Source organism: Podarcis vaucheri, assembly GCF_965113315.1.
Source record: "Podarcis vaucheri genome assembly, chromosome: 1".
NCBI lineage: Eukaryota > Metazoa > Chordata > Lepidosauria > Squamata > Lacertidae > Podarcis > Podarcis vaucheri.
Genome location: NC_138759.1, coordinates 37,135,285 through 37,152,322, shown reverse-complemented (window position 1 = coordinate 37,152,322; position 17,038 = coordinate 37,135,285). Strand labels below are relative to the sequence as shown.

General features: G+C 43.5%; 2 protein-coding genes across 4 annotated transcripts in view; both read right to left on the bottom strand.

Moving 5' to 3' along the window:
* The window catches only part of HEATR5A (HEAT repeat containing 5A), a 66,362-nt gene extending 61,283 nt beyond the window's left edge, over positions 1 to 5,079 (bottom strand). For both annotated transcript variants that reach the window (XM_082213409.1, XM_082213410.1), the window contains exon 1: positions 4,949 to 5,079. The gene's annotated coding sequence lies outside the window, so the exon portion shown is untranslated. The remainder of the gene's footprint in view (positions 1 to 4,948) is intronic.
* A 5,774-nt stretch (positions 5,080 to 10,853) lies between these two features.
* DTD2 (D-aminoacyl-tRNA deacylase 2) lies at positions 10,854 to 15,550 on the bottom strand. 2 transcript variants are annotated; one of them, XM_082213919.1, is made up of 3 exons: positions 14,706 to 15,550; positions 12,676 to 12,745; positions 10,854 to 11,341 (listed from the first exon to the last, which is right to left on the bottom strand). In XM_082213919.1, exons 1-3 carry the CDS (start codon positions 14,988 to 14,990, stop codon positions 11,016 to 11,018), a joined length of 681 nt encoding a protein of 226 aa, XP_082070045.1. In that variant the 5' UTR covers positions 14,991 to 15,550; the 3' UTR covers positions 10,854 to 11,015. The 2 variants fall into 2 exon arrangements, with proteins under 2 accessions (XP_082070045.1, XP_082070046.1); XM_082213920.1 differs by having other exon boundaries at positions 14,748 to 15,529.
* Between the last annotated feature and the right edge of the window lie 1,488 nt (positions 15,551 to 17,038).

The window sequence follows — 17,038 nt, the reverse complement described above, 5'->3', positions numbered from 1 at the left end:
ATTTCTCACGGAATTTTGCAAATTGATCTACATAAAAATGATGCTTATATTTCTGAAGTTATATTTCAGGGGTAGCATGGCAAAGCAAACGGATTTGTGAGCTGTGTGATTCCTGTTACACTATTAGGGGCTATTCCCCAATGCTATATAGCTACTAGGTCCAAACTGGCACAAGCCTTTCAAAGATACGATGAGACATTTAATGCTATCCAATGCCTTAGGAATTGCAGTGGCATCTGATCCAAAATCTCCTAGCAATGTGTGTAGGCATAGCTATCTTTTTACCAGGTGCAAAGGTGATTCTGCAGACATACCAAGGATTTGTTTCCACGATAGCCCGATGTACATGCCCAGTTTGCCACCAATACAATCAATTTGTCCTGCACGTATTGAAACAAAGTGTTTATATAATTCAAACCTGAGGAGTCAATCCTATACACTTACGTAGGAGTAAGCCCTAGTGAACAAAACAGGGTATACTTCTGAACAGACATGACTTTGATTGTGTTGTTACATTCTAGCAAACACATGAAGATAGTAAGGAGTTTAAGTGTTGTGTGTTTGGGCTTTAACTTAAAATCTATAAATTATCTTTGATGGCTTTCCATATTACTGTCTGGATAATTTATTCATGATTGTTTGAGTTTTCTCTTTTTTCCTGTGCATTCACAAGTACCACCAAGACTAAGTTCATCGTAAAGGTATGTCTTATGTGTCTTGTTTGTTATTACGTAATTTTTGTTTATTTGAGAAATCTCAATAAAATTTTCTGGACAGGACTGGAAAAAAAAGCATAGGGAAAATATCCCTGCATCATAATGTATGTATGTAAGTATGTATATTATTTATTTAAACCAAGAAACCTTTTTACTGCCAAAATCTGTAAACTTGGGGGGAGGGGAAGTGTTGTGTGTATGTGCTGCAATTTCCATGCTTGCTCATATAAAGGAAACACCCTTTTTCTGACTAAGGCTGCAATCCTAACTCTATTATCTGGTAGTAAGCCCAACTGAATTCCACAGAACTTACTTCTGAATAGACATGGCTAGGATTTCACTGTAAGAATAATTGCATACATATATAAATGACGGTGCAACTGCAACAAGGAAATAAGATTGTTTATACAAGGTAATATTTTTTATTAGCGGGTGGCAGGGTATTAAAACTTCTTTCTACTGAAGAACATATACATTCATGAGTGACATAACCTAGATAAACTCAACCTAAAGTTTCCCGCTTTCTCTGTTTCATTTTAGTGCATTCAGACTCTACATTTCTGAGATTATATCTTCCAAATTGACAAACCTAACTTGAAGTTATGATTGCCTTTGCTCTTGCATAGCATAGTTCATCTTTACTTCTCAGGACAAAACAATGTCCAGTTCTCCATTTCCAAACTTCAGGCTTAATTGATGCTGCTTATGTTGCCAAAACTGCACCGTCCACAAGAATGGAACCCTGAGGTTTGTGGAAATACCAAAAACCTTTAGGGCTGGGAAAACATAAGGAGAGGAGCCCCCAAACACCCCATGAGTACTGAGTAGGCTCACTGGCCACATAATGCTGAGTGGCTGTTGAGGGTGGGAAAGGAGGGTCTCTGAGGAGGGCTTGACTGACTGGCTGAAACACACTGAACAAGAGCACTCCACCCTGCAAAAATCTGTTGCAGGTCCCACTTCTACTGTATATTCCTATTCCCATTTTGTCAGATGAAACAACATGTCAGTTCTGTTATTTGTAACTATGATAAAATAGCACTGGTAAATGTGACTGTAAAGAAATGGAATACATTTAAGGAACAGCTCCTCCTGATCTAAATGCCAAGTGCTAAGTATTTTGCCTTCCTTTTACCACCTATCCTAGGGTGGACTTCAGATTCAAGCCCACAGTACAATAAAAAATATTAAATAAAACCTTTAGGTTCCTAGTCCAGCTGTCCATTTTTCTTAACATGCTTTCCAGATACGGAAGTCATAAGGATTTCTTTTCAACAGCAAAGCTGTGCCTTTTTTTACTTCATGTAGCAACTTTCAAACTCTCATTTGACACAGCTGCATCAGCAACTAGAAATTGCTTCTGCAGCTTGGTAGACTGTTTTTGCAAAGTTGTGCTTTACTCTCTCTCCCCCTTGTTCCTCAAAGAAAGGCTGCAATATTGCACATGTCACCATTCAAACATCACAAACAGCAGGGGCATCATTTTCTTGCTGGTATAAAAGAAAGGAGGATTTAGCATTTGATTTATTAGGAGTTAACCCCCAATAAGCATCCCTCCCACCAGGCAAACCAGTCAGTTACTGGTTACCAGGCTGTACCATATAAGTCAAGAATCAGGCAAAAATACAGATAAAATGTAGACCACTCTGAGAAATATATTGATACTGAGCCATAACTGTGCAAGAAGTTTCACTGACTCTTTACTTGGAAAATTTCTGTGTGTGAGTGTTACCACCTGCTCTCTTTCATGAGAAACCTATGGGGAAAATGAAAAATGAATCCCACCTTTCCTTCAGAGTAAACTTTCCCAAACTGGCACCCTCCAGATGTTTTGGACTACAGGGATGATGGGAGCTGTAGTCCAAAACATTTGGCAGGTACCAGGTTGGGCAAGGCTGCTCTAGAGAATTCATGATGGCAAAACTGGCAGTCTCCCATTCCAACGCTGGCTAGACTCAACCAGTGATAACTTTAACAACGTTATTGCATCATGTGACTTCAGACTATACTGTTGGTCTAAATGGATACAACACACACAGAAAGATATCCACTAGGCTGCATATCACAATATATACCAGCAGAATTAATACTTAGCCACTCTCATTTTGTCTTAGACTTTACGCAACTTTGTGTTCAATACTCCCCAGTAAACCACTGAGCTGTGCTGTTTCTGAACATGAGGCTGCCTTCAGAAGCAGCTGCTAACTAGGAATGGTTGCTGGAACTATGCCTTCTTGGTGTTGAATCAGCATCACTGACTCCTGATCCATTTCTGAGCTTAATTAAAAGTGGGGGTGCTCACTTTAAAAGTTTAAATACAAAGTACTTGTTGGATCATATTTTCATATACCAGTCTGGCCAATATCACCCTCAGAACTTTCCTGAGTGTGCCTCCATGTTCTAAGGTACGGAGGGTGGCAACTGGGGAGACAACCATTTCAGTTCTTTGGGAAGTTCTTCCCAGAGAAGAGTTCTCTGGCTTCTACGTTGATGTCAACTTGATATCAGGTATTTTTATTCACCACTTAGGCACTGTTTAAGTGTTATCCACGGTGTCTTAATTATGCTGAATGTTCATTTACTCTGCAGTTTTGCTGATTTTGTGCAGTTCATGTATTGTTTCTATTTTGCTAGAGTGAACCCCTCCTTCCGAGGATGTCCATGTGAAGGTGTAGCTAATAGTCACATGAATAAAAGCAACAGGGCATTTCCTAACGTGCATGCTCAAGATCTCTGTGTTGCTCCTTAACACACTATGCAGCTTTATACAATTGTAAGCCTCAGTGAGTTCAACTGGAAGGAAGATTGCAAGCTTTAAGCTTTTCTACCAACCAAGGGAGGAAGGGAAAGGAGAATGTTAGCCGCTTTGAGACTCCTGAAGGGGAGTGAAAGGCGGGATATCAAATCCAAACTCTTCTTCTTCTTCCAATCCAAGTGGTTACAGGGTGGTTAAAGGGTGGGTTTTTCCAACACTTTTGATCTAGGTTGTATGTACAATCTTCTCAGGAAGCAGTAGTGATTGCCACTGACTTGGACAGCTTTTAAAAAGGATTAGAGACAAATTCGTGGAGAATAAAGCTACCACTGGCTCCTAGCCACAGTGACATACTGACTCCACTGTCAGAGCAGCATGCCACTGAATGCGAGTCGCTAGGAATCAAAGAGTGTACAGGTGGGGGGCCTGCTGTTGTGCTCAGGTCCTCCTTGCAGGCTTCCCATAGGTATCTGGTTGGATGCTATTGAGAAAAGGATGCCAGGCCATTGCCCTAACCCTTTAGGGTTCTTGTTATGTTATGATGAACTCCAGATTGACTGATCCAAAGTAAAACAAAACAAAAATAAAGTGTCCTCCTAAACAGTGGTGTAGTGTGGGTTGTCAGCACCCGGGGCAAGGCAAGTAATTTGCGCCCCCTAACCCGTGGATTTGCGCCCCCTAACCCTAACCCCCAGATGTTGCGCCCGGCCACCCCTGCACCCCAAACGCTACGCCACTGCTCCTAAAGGCCTGACAGAACACGTTTTGTACAAAGCAACATGATACGGGTCAGCCAGAATCTCTTGTCCATTAGGAGCCTGTATTTATTTATTCCACAAGCTGCAAAATTACACCCTTACAACTTGCATTTAGTAAGTCTATAATAGCCCCCCCCCATCCTGCTCCATACTCAGAATCAACAGAGGCATACAAAGATGATTACTTTACACATAAAAATAAACATTCAAGGCTACCAGTCACCCTAATAAAAAAAATTCGACAGCAAGTAACTCGTCCTCAGCCTTTAGGGACCTGTGCTTAGCTCTGCAGGCAGAAACTGGTGCTTATTCCACATATCCTGAAGGCTGACCCCACGAGGACTTCCACTAGCAGCTTTCCTGGGGGAGATAAGCGCACTTCCCTTGGCTTCCGGGGCTGGGGAATATCTCTTTTTCGACCCCAGCAACCCCAGCCCTTTATAAGAGGCTGACACTTTCCTTCCAACCCTGCTACACTTTCCTTCCTTGTCCGGAGGCTTGGCAAGGACACTTGAAAACTTTGAGGTGACGGGTGTCCTGCCCCTTCCAAGGGGGGGGGGGACTGGTCGCCGTTGTCCCCTCTCTCGACACCAGTTCTTTACTGAACCTAAAGTCTACCCCACAACCCGCCTCACACTCCACCAGCGGGGAACTGACGTGGGTCCCCACCAAGCAGCTGAATCCCCTCAGCCCGCCCCAGAAACCTCCCAAGAGCTTACCTCCGACCAGCGCCCCGACGGGACTCCCAGCCGGCCAGGATCGGCTCCTGCGCCTCCTCTCCCCGAGAAAGAAAGAGGAGGAGGAGCTGCCTCCGCTCGCCGGCCTACAGGCAGCTTCCGCGAGGGGAGCCGGGCTGCGTGGCGGGCTCCGCAGGGTGGGGTCCCAGGCAAGCCCAGCGCTCCCTCCCTCCGCTGCCGTTTCTCCCCTGGGAAGCAGGGAAGCCCCGCGCCCTCCCCGCGGATCAGCAGCAGGAGGACGACGAGGAGGAGGAGCCGCCTCTCGGGGCGCCCTCCCTCTTCCCCGCGGGAGCAGCCGCTCAGGGCCGTGCAATCGGGCCCCGAGCCATCGAACGCCCGAGGCGGCCAAGCGCAGGCCTCGCGCCCCGGGAGAGGCTCCCGCGAGGAAGGCGGCGCGGCGGGCCGAGGCTCCCTTCTCGGGTGGCGGGGCTGCTTCAATTCGCAGCAGGCGCCCCCTTCTCCTTCTCCTCCTCCGCACTGCCTGCTCCCCCCCCTTCCTCTTTCTCTCTCTCTCTCTTCTGACAACGCTATGCTGGTCTGTGCTGTAATCAATAGGCGTGCATATATGTTTTATTTATTTATTTTAACTCGCCTGAAAGGGGTGAAACCGTTGTCATTTGTTTTCGCAGGAATTATTGACGAAGCCGGATCCTCCTCCCCGCCGCACCATGTTGTCTTCTGTACTCACGCTCCCTTTGCCAAGGCTGAAAAGATGAATTGGTTTGGAGCCGGCCCCAGGCAACCACAGACAAATAACTCCGCTAGTTCCGCTCTGGAGTCAAACTTTTCTTTCATTCAGGGCCAGGGCCATTCCTTTCCTTAAAAGAGAGACTGAGACTGAGAGAGTTGGGCTTCATTTAGTAACCAAAAGATGACGACAGGGGAAAGAGCCTTTTGGGTTTTTTAGCCTGCATTATTTTTTTATTTTGAGAAAACATTTCCTTGTGGCACTGCCTTCTTTTAAAACATCCACATTCCCTCTTGCGCTGCCCCCTTGCATTTGATCTGCTGCATTTGATCTAACTGCAGCCACACACACCATTCTGTTCACAACCCGTGTGCGTGGCAGCCCACAAAATGTTTGCTTCTTTGGACTTGGATGTTACAATGAACTCAGCAGGACACTGCCTGGTTAAAATGTTTCGTGCCTCCATCCCCAGTCCTGCACTTAAGGCCATTCAATACATTTCCAAGATACTTTGAAAAACATGTATGTGAACGCTCTTAAGAGTGATAATTGGCTCTGATCGTTGACAGAAACCCAACAACCCAAACAGTAGCAAAACTGATTGTGATAGAAAGTCACTTGGGCTACCTGGAAGCAATAAAAGCATTCTAGGCAGTATTGAAACCTACGGTAAGTGGCTGCGGCTTGTTTTCCATGCAGGCACAGGTCAAAGTGCTGGTGCTTATCTTCAAAGCACTCTACAGCTTGGGATCCAGGTTCCGGAAGGAGTCCCTTAAAAACTGTCTTTATGTTACAGTGGTGCAGCAATAAAACTGCTAACACCGTTTAAAACTGCTAACACAGCAAAGTTAAGCAGGGTCCTGTATGGTTTCAAACTGGATGGGGAACGTGCATAAAGATTCCTGCTTTGCAGGGGCTTGGACAGGGTGACCCTCGGGATCCTTTCCAACTCTATCATTCTATGATCCCATTCCCCCCCCCCCCCGCTGAGCTAAAGTAGGTGGCAGTTGGGGAGATGTCATTATTGATTGTAATGATCTGCCTCCGGAATGCTTTCCTCAGAGATGTTGCCTGTTACTTATAAATCCACATAAAAGTGGATTGAGGTCTTTTTGGTGTCAGGCACCATATTATTTATTTTAATTGTATACTATTCACAACTGTGTGGTCACACTTTAACCCACAACATGAGTAAAATACCAGAGATTCCTCAGATAGGCAGAATGCAGCTCTGAGGGTCTCTAGCAGGCCAACCAAATCCCCTGTAAGCCTGGGTAAACAAATACACATTGGAGTTTCTGATGGTTTTATTCCTGCAGCGCCTTGCAAACTAGTCACATCAGACTGCAGAGACTTCAGATGTTGCAGACTGTTAGGCAAGTTTGACCATTACCTTAACCACCCAGAATAGCTCTGCTGGAGGGCAACTGAAAAAGTAATTTAGATTTGTTGCCATCAGAGTCAGAAACAAGTGCCTTCATGCTTGCCAACTTGTTTCTCCAAATTTGGTGGGAGCAGTAATGCCCACTGTTTGCTCCGAGTGTTTTTCCCAAGGCCAAAGTATCCCTACAAGCATTGTAATGATGACTGTTGACTGAACTCTATCCAAAAAAAGTGAAACAACCTGAGTCACTAGCTTCATTCACTTTGTGCTTAATATTACTCATAATGACCTAAGACAGCTGACTGTAACATGAAGGAGTTTTTTACCGTTAAATGCATCAGTGGAGAATGGCGTTTACTAATGCACTGAATGAGCCAACAATCTGAAGTTCAATCCAGATAAGGCACTCTTGGTGGGTGGTTCCTTAGACTGGATGGAAGGGAGGTTGCCTGCTCCTGAAGGGGTTCCACTCCTCCAAAGGAGCAGATATGTAGCTTGTCTGTACTTCTGGATCCTTTGCTGTCGCTTGAGGCTCAGGTGGTCTCAGTGGTGTGGCGTGCCTTCCATCAGCTTCAGCTGGTGGCTCAGCTGCACCTCTAGCTGGACAGGGATAGCCAAACTTCTATTGTCTATGTTCTAGTAACCTCTAGGTTGGATTGTTTCAACCAACACTCTATCTTTAGAGCTGCTTCTGAAGATGGTTCGGAAACTTCAACAGGTGCAGAATTTGGTGACTAGGTTGCTCAACGGTGCAAGATGGTTTGAGCGTATTACACCAATCCTGACTCAACTGCACTGGCTGCCAATTAGTTTTCCAGGCCCAATTCAAAGTGCTGGTTTAGACCTATATAGCCTTAAACAGCTCAGGACCGTAATACCTCAAGGACCAGCTCTCCCCATATGAATCAACCTGGACCCTGGGCTCATCATCTGAGGCTCTTCTTCGTGTGCCTCTTCCACATGAGGTCCAGAGGCCTTTTCTCAGTTGGTTAGAGCAAGGCGCTGACAATGCCAAGGTTGCAGGTTCAATCCCTGTATGGGACAACTGCATATTCCTGCACAGCAAGGGGTTGAACTAGATGATCCTCAGGGTCCCTTCCAACTCTACAATTTTGAGATTCTGCAGAGGCTCCCCATTTGTGGAATGCCAGGCTTGCCTGGCACCTTCATTACATATTTTTAGGTGCCAGGCGAAAACATTATAACCAGGCCTTTGGCTGATTAACATTCTATGTCCTTTTATATGTGTGTGGGGAGGGATTACTGGTTTGTTTTTGTTTTATTATGTATTTTGTATTTTTATGTTGTGAATTGCCCTGTGATCTTTAGATGAAGGGTGATATAAAGTTTTAATAAATAATAATAATAATGAGGGCAGCTGATTATTATAGTCTCCACAGTACCATTTCACCCTCCCCTTGTCCGTAATCCAAAATGTTGTAATCTCTTTCTAATGCAGCACATTGTAATTGATTAAGCGCCTTACATTCACATTTTAATATGTATGGTATTAAGAAGTTATATCGTGACCAATATCCAAATACTGTTAAAAAGAACATGATGTACTACTATGAAATTTAGAGCAGTCAAATAGTAAAAGATGTACAGATCAAAGCTACGTTAGGGAATTTACTTTTGTTGATTTTGCAAGTGGTTTTCAAGAGAACACTGTAATATAAGCAAGTGGGGAGCCAACTAGTCATCTACTATCTCATTACATATTGGAATATAGAAGCCCATCATCAAGCAACATGCATGCCTCTGGAATGATAAGAAACAAGCACTACAAGAGGACAGAATAGAAATTATTTCTTTTCTGTAAAAGAGAGTAACTTGATCACATTATTCACCCCAGAGTATCACAGTGGAAGCAGACACAGGTCAATGTCGCAAACACTGGAAATTGAAGATTCAGTATTATTTCTTCATCATTAACAAAGTGTCTATATTTATGATGGGCAATGCTCAATTTTAAAGTCCAAAAAAAGGAACTGGGGTAGTTTTTTTGGGGGGTGGCATACAAAGTGCTACCACCAAAAGCAGGAAGAATTACATTCCCTAAATTGCCTCAGCCACCATTTCTCACCCATGTGGATGCTGCAGTGCCAATCTCATCAGCTTGCTGACTCATGCATGGAAGGCTAAAGATCCAAAACAGATCCGCTGTTCACCCTGTATTAACCTGCTGCATCTTTCCCTCAAAGTCTGTAATGCTCTGCTGCCGATAGAAAAGTTACAGAGCTATAGTTTGGTTCAAGGATGACCTAATCATTGGCACAGGCTGGAAGCAAGTAGAGAACATGAACATGTCTCTTCATCCTTCACCCTTGTTATGGTGGACATCTTGTTTCTTTGACATGTTAAAGGTAAAGGGACCCCTGACCATTAGGTCCAGTCCTGGCCAACTCTGGGGTTGCGGTGCTCATCTCGCTTTATTGGCCGAGGGAGCCGGCGTACAGCTTCCAGGTCATGTGGCCAGCATGACTAAGCCACTTCTGGCGAACCAGAGCAGCGCACGGAAACGCAGTTTACCTTCCCGCTGGAGCGGTACCTATTTATCTACTTACACTTTGTGCTTTTGAACTGCTAGGTTGGCAGGAGCAGGGACTGAGCAATGGGAGCTCACCCTGTCGCAGGGATTCAAACCACTGACCTTCTGATTGGCAAGTCCTAGTCTCTGTGGTTTAACCCAGAGTGCAACCCATTAGAGTGCAACAAAAATAGAATCCTGGGAACTGGCTATTACTATACATATTGATTTATTTATTTGTACTTATAGCCCATCCTTCACTGCCCCTTGGGCAGGTGTCAGGGGTACAGGGACAGAGGCACAGGGAAGGCAGGAAATGGAGAGCGATGGAGAGGAATCCCAGGACAGCGAGGAAGAGGATAGCAATGACGCAAGGGATTCCATGAGTCTCTCCAGCGAATCAGAGGATTCCCAGAAGGGGGCGCCTGTGGTAAGGGCAAGGGGAGCCCCAGGGGGAAAGTGTCAGGAGCAGGGGGCCAGCAGGGGACCCCAAAGCGGCAGCTGGGAATCAGGGCCAGCCTCCCCACCAGAGCGCAGCGAAGAGGGGGGAGGTTCCAGTGTGTCAGAGGGAGCAGCTCCGGTGACAGAGAAAGGGGAGGGATCAGAGCAAGCCGTTCTCCCGCTTCAGGAGAATCCGCTTCAGGAGAATCCAGGAGGGGAGGAGCCCCGGCGGGCAGAAAGACCCTGCGGAAAAGGAAAGAGAGAAAAAGGTGGAGCAGCGTTAGCTTATTAAACTGGTGTAGGGGAGGGACCGATTCAGAGGGGACTTCTAACGTCTAAGCCTAAGACACGCGGGGCTGCACGCCTCGGTTGTGGAACCAATAATGAACTGCAATAAACATCCTTGTATATAAGAAGAACTTGGCGTTGGTCTTTTGTGAGCTGAGACCTGAGGCAGCCCTGACAGTAGGTTACAAAAAAATTAACAATAAAAGAAAAGGTATGAACTCAGTCTACCTTGGCCTAGCAAAGCAGCACTGCAGAATAGCAGTATGTAGGAAAAGGACGGACGTCTGCACACCCAAAGGCCTGGATAATGAAGTTTGTCTTGACTCAGTGTCAAAAAGCACATGGTGATGGTGCAAGATGGACCTGATGCCGCAACCTGGGAATCTCCGAAGTGAAGGCCATCTCCTGTTCCATCACCCCTCAACCCACAGAGTGGTGGCATTACCAACAGAATAGATTCAAAGACAATTCTGCAGCTGGGCCTCTTTTTGTCAAAAAACGAGTACCACTGATTGGTTAGGTCCCATACATGAAGGAGGAAGACATTTTGAGGCAATTTAACTTAAAAGAATTAAATATATTTATTAGCTTGGTTTACTGAAATATTTTCCTCGCTCTCGAATGCTTAGAATCTATTTAACTATATTCCTTAACGCAACCGTGCACCATTCCTTAGGCAGTATGCATGTCCTTAAAAAATAAATCACTTTTTCCCTCCTCAAAACTCAATCATATGACTGAAAGGTCCATTTGTATCCACTTTCAACACCTGCCGGTTTCCATATGTGCCGTACTTGAGAGCAACCCCGGCCTCTGCACATTTGGTATTTGCAGTCAGTTCTCGTTCGCACTGAGTCACAAACTGGGAATACAGCTCCATCCCGATTTCCTTTTCAATGTTGGAATGATACTGCATTCTTCTTCCCTTCAGTTTGCCACCCAGCGTGGCCTGGGGTATTACTAATATGCTGCCTGGCAAATCCAGAACAGAAACGTATTCGCCGCTTTCCGTTTCACTCAACTTCACATTCACAAGCGTATTGACTGCAAAGACAGAGAAGGGAAAAACAATTGCAGTTAGTAGGTTTGTGAAGTGATTATGCATTAGCAATGCGGCAAGTTAAATTCTGCCCATAAGGACAAAAGTCAAGACACAGGCATCGTGAAACAGGGATAGTACCTGAATTCCAATGTCCAGTTTCCTCTTATACAATAGTGGAGAAGAAGCACATTTACCTGTACATTAGCTCCCTCTACTGGCTACCAGGTATACATTTATATATCAAGAAAAATGAGCAAGTAGAAATACTTCTAACCGAATTAGGGTTAAGCCCAATTAATTTAATATTTTTTTACTGTCTCGTAATGGGCCATGAATAAATACTTCTTTTGAACCCTTATTCTGAAGCCTTAAAAGGGACAGCTATGTATTCTCACTTCATTTCACTCTCCTTGGTAACCTGGCGGGTAATGGATTATGCTAAGAGACAAGTCTGTCCCTAAGCTTCATAACTGTGAAGGGATCTAAGCTGGGTTTGTCCACACTCATGCTTTGCAGTACACAAGGTGGTACTCTGTAATAACACAAGTTATTAACTAATTTGGAAAGACTAGTCCAAGCTCATAGGGTTGTATCCAACCAAACTGTTCTGTTAGTGCCAGGACTTGCACTTGTGCAACAGAACTTCTCCTCAATCTCCCTTCCTTGGTTCACGCACCACACCACCCTAAACCTGCTCTGGAGAACTGGGGGAACCCACAAAACATATTGAGGGGCGTGTGGGGGGAGCAAAGAGAGGGGAAATTCCATTGTGCAAGCAGAAGGCCTTGTGCAAACAAGACTTCTTTGGATATAACCCATGATTAAAATCCTAATTCGCCTTAAGTACAAATGGAAAAGAATTTTTAAGAACCAACCCCTTTGCCAAGAAGGCTTGATACCAAGTGTGTGCCACTTAAAAAAAAATATTTTCAAAAGAAACTGCAGTATAAAAGAAAAGGAGGACAGAAAGTAACAAACATAGTTACTAATTCAGGCTACATTTCAATACTGCCTCAAGCCTTAAGCTAAATATGGCACTGTATTAATAACGCACTCTGCATCAACAAGCTTATTAAACAGCAAACCTTAATAAGAACAAGTTAATTAAAAAGCACATCGGACTTGTATGCAGAATGATTCGGAATGAAATACTTGCTTAGAACTTTCCCTGGAGAGCAGTTTTTAATGATTCAAAGCTTTTCATTACAAAAATCTCATGAAACAAGTTCTTATTACTATTTTATGATAGGCTCAATGATGCAGCTGCAGTTATTTGCATATTTTAGTGCCGTTTTAAAATGGCTGTTTTTAAATACTATTTTATCTAAACACCTACCCATTTTGGGAATAATTTCTTCACTAGCCCCTTTGAAGAAACATACATAGATTATAAGTCCTCGCTGTATCTATTCAAAATAACAAAGAAATATATTTACACATCCATATACCCATACGTTTTTTACTGTAATTAAAGAGATCTATTAATATTGTGCATGAAACCACAATCCTATGCATGTCTTCTTAGACATGCATGAGACTTATTCCCCAGGAAGTATGTCTAAGATTTAAACCTTAATTGGGATAACTTATTCATTTCAGTAGATGTAAACTGAAATGTTTCTGTATGTAAAATAAAAGCAATTTATTTTCCATGTCTAGATTCTGAAGTAATAGGTAATCTAGGACTTAAAAGGTCACAAGCTAGATTTCTTTTGTGGAAAGTACTATAAAGACCACACTCGAATAAAATTAAACATTTTTATATCTGGGATACATATTTCTTTGTGCCTCAGACATCATACTTTTAAAAACAACTTCTTCCATGATAGAGAACTGAATGTTTTATTTTCTCTGTCTCTTGAACAAATAAATACAAAGTTACATAGTTTATTTTGAGGCATACACGTCTGATATACACTCAAAATATAGACTTAGGTTTTCCAAACTGTATTCAAATTGTTAAACAAAATCAGCCAAAAATCAGCCAAGCAGCAAGCATGTTCCATACATAGTTAGTCTCCGACTATCAGTTGAATCTCCAGTCAAAATCTTCAGAGTACAAATAAGCTGATCTCAGAATAAACATGAGCTATATTGAAACAATAATGCCTAATCTGCAGTTTAGGAAAAGATAATTAAAAACAAAATAAGCCAACAATAATATTAATGTCACTTCACAATGTCCTGTAACATCTGGGGGATTGTGTAAAGATGATTTTAATAAAAGAATGATAACTATCCTCATTTTTATAGTGTTGCAACTATAAAAGGTAGGTCAGAGATGAATTTGAATCCAATATGTCAAATCCGAGATGTCAAATGTTCACCGCTCCAGGTGCTTTCACAATATGCATGGCCTATCGGTCAATGGCAGACCGCAAAATTCAATTCCTGATGTCTCCAGGTCAGACTAAGAATGAATCCTGCCTGAAACTCTGGAAATCAGCTGCTAGATGAACCAATGCGGTGGTTGTTCCTAAACTCTGTCCCCTGCTCCCCACAACCTGAAAATTGCTGAGGAATCACTTGATTTTTCTGCCTGCTGTAGCAACTGTAAAGTACTGTGCTACATGAATCTAATTGTACTTTTACAGACATGCTGTGGACCACCTGAGTGAAACTGATGGAGTACCAGTGGAAAAAAGTTTGGGCTGCTTCCCAAGTTTCAGTAGGGATGTTCACACATTACATTAAGCAGATGTACTTTCTGTGCACTTGTGTACACTACAGTCGAACTGCACCAATCAACGATTATGCACTCTTCTATACTAGCACCTGAGCGCGTGCAGAGACAGCTCGTACCTGTGTTCAGTGCAACGTGTGAAAAAACCTGATCTCTACTCAGAATTAAGTCTCACCAAAATGTTAAATGTCTATTTTGGTCATTAGGCAGTTCGCTCCATGACTATAGTTCCCCGTGCAAAAAAAAAGAAGAAAAAAAGGGGGGAGGCGCCTTTGTAATGCTAAGCAATATGAGAAGAAACCGTGGCTTTAAATTTCACGCGTGAAAACGCCCACTATTCCGTTTCAGGATTTTTCCTGAGTTCCGGAAGCAATGGAAAAAAGCCATGGAAGCGAAGTACTTCCGGCACTGGGGGGGGGGGAATCCTCACGATTATTACAATAATCCGTATTGCCATCGGGACATCTTGATTATTTTAGGAAGCAAGCAGGGTGATGTGCAAATTGAAGATCAACTCGGCGGTGGCAACATCATCCTCATCCTCATTATTATTATTATGGTGGGGGTAGGGACGAGCAGGCAGACAGGAGGAGAAAGCGATGATCTCTGCTCGCCAAGTCGGGGGATGCCCTATTGAAATCAAAGCGGGGCAACCCCGAGAGATCTGCCCGTGCAGACGTTACCTCCACCCACTCGGCTTCGGAGCCCGGCTCGGCAGGCTTCACCTGCAGCCTCGCGTGCAGGCACTGCTGCAAAAAGGCCCGGGCAAAAGGACCCCGGGTCGAGTCGGCCATGGTCCGCGGCGGAGGAAACCGGGAAAGGATGGCGGTCTGGCCTCCCGACCCGCGTTTCTCCCTGCTGATGGCCGAGGAAGCCGAGCGACAAGTGTCAGGAGCCTGGAGACGGGACTTCCTGGTTCCTTCTTGATTTCCCCCTTCTTCACGTAAGCGGAAGTGAAAGCTGCTCATTGAAAACAGGATTGTGTCTTGTTAGCAAAGCCTGGAAGGAACAGAAGCCAGAGATAGAAATCGGAATCGTGAAACGTGCTCTGGAATCATTGGATGAAAGCACCACAAATACTTGGTCAAATAGCCACCGTTTATTTGTATGCCGCCTTTTGATTAAAAATATATATGTTCAAAGCAGCTTACAATAGCAAGGAGAGGACAAATCTTCGCCGGAGGAGGCAGTTAGTGTTAGTGACGTTGCCTTGCTGGCATGAGTCACGTAGGGGGAAAAAGGTCCTGCAAGATTGGGCCTTTACATTTGTTTTAAAGCTACAGTATGAACAGTTGATAATGAATGGAAAAATACGGTAATTGGGCCTTATAATATGCAAATAATAAAAGAACATTGGTAAGAATACACATTTATTGGTAGTGATGAAAATGCAAGATCTCACAGAATTCAGAGACAAACTAGACATAAGAGGCACAGAGATGCTGCAAGTCCATGTCAAATGCAAACAATTTGTGCCATGAAATTACGGTATTGGGCATGTCTCACAAGCTGCTTGCCATTGATTCCTGAGAATGGGGAGATACCTAACACAATGGTTTCACATCACACTTTGTATCAGATGTTATAAGAAACAGCAAAGATGTATGTAGTGGTGACATCTTGTATTAACTATTATAACCCTTAATTTTTTTTACAAAAACATGTTGGCTCGTTCTACCTGAATGTCAAATCTTGTAAGATTTATGAATATGCAGTGACTGGAAATAAATGGGAAAAGATGCAAGAATGTATTAATATATCAAAATAAAAATCAGATGATGTAATGCAATGGGGATAGGGAAAATTGAAAGCACTTCAATAACTTTCTCCAGATGTGCTGATTCTCCCGGTTTACTGCTTTACTACCACGTGATACGCAAGAACCAAAGGTCACATTAATCACACCAATCAAACTAGCGATCATGTTACAAGAGTTCACAATGATTTTGCAGAACATCAGTTCTTTCCCCCTTTTTTGCTGGTACTTAGGGAATATTGTACTGCAGACATAAATAAGCTTTCTTTGTTGGTGTGTATGTGTTCATGTGCATGCAGAAAAGCAGCTTCCGTATCAACAGCACATATGCAGTACTGCTGGAGAGAAACAGGAGAAGCGAGGTTTAAGTATTTTAAATAATAAACCTTTTTTTAAAAAAAAGGAAGTGGTGGCAGGGAAGATGAAGGCAGGGAAAGGTAAAATAAGTGCAAACTGCATAAACGGCAAGACAGTATATTTGTCTGGAATCATTTTTTTTTGTCCTAAATGCACAAATTTCAGACACACCAAAAATGTAAATATAATTACATACAAGGGTAACTTCTGTTGATCCATATGAAGAGGCTACCAGTCTGGTTCTATATTAATATGCCAGAGTAAAATCTTTAAACTATAGGTGGGAAACCTTTTTTCAGCCCAAGCGCTGCATTTCTTTCCAGAGAACTTTCAGAGGGGCATATGCCAGTATAAATGTAAATTTTACCTTTGCATAAGTAGGCTAGTTTTTATACACATTCCAAACCCTGTTTTCCTGTTCAGACCACAAGCATTCGAAGAGACAAACCATCTGGGCAAAAATACTCGTAGTGCAAAGCAGGAGCAGTGAGGGGTGTGTTTGGAGGACCAGATAGAGAGACCTGCTCTAGTCTAAATGGAACTTTGCATCTCAAGGGTTGAACAAACGGCCCTTCGTGCACTCTGACTGTGAAGACTAGATTACTATTTTAAGTATTTCTATCCCATTTTTCTCCAAGCAGTTCAAGGCAGCATACATGGCTCTCCTGTTCTCATTTTATTCTCAGAACAACCCATTCAGCTAGATAAAGATTGAGAAAAAGTGATCTGCCCCAACATCATCCAGTAAGTAGAGATCTGCAGCAGCCTCATACCTAGTCAACTAATAATAGGGACATGCACCAAATACACATCCACGCATCATCACACAAAAGACAACACCTGCCTGTCTGCAATCCATCAGCCCCAGAGGCACAGCTGGCACTGATCCTGTTACACCCAGTC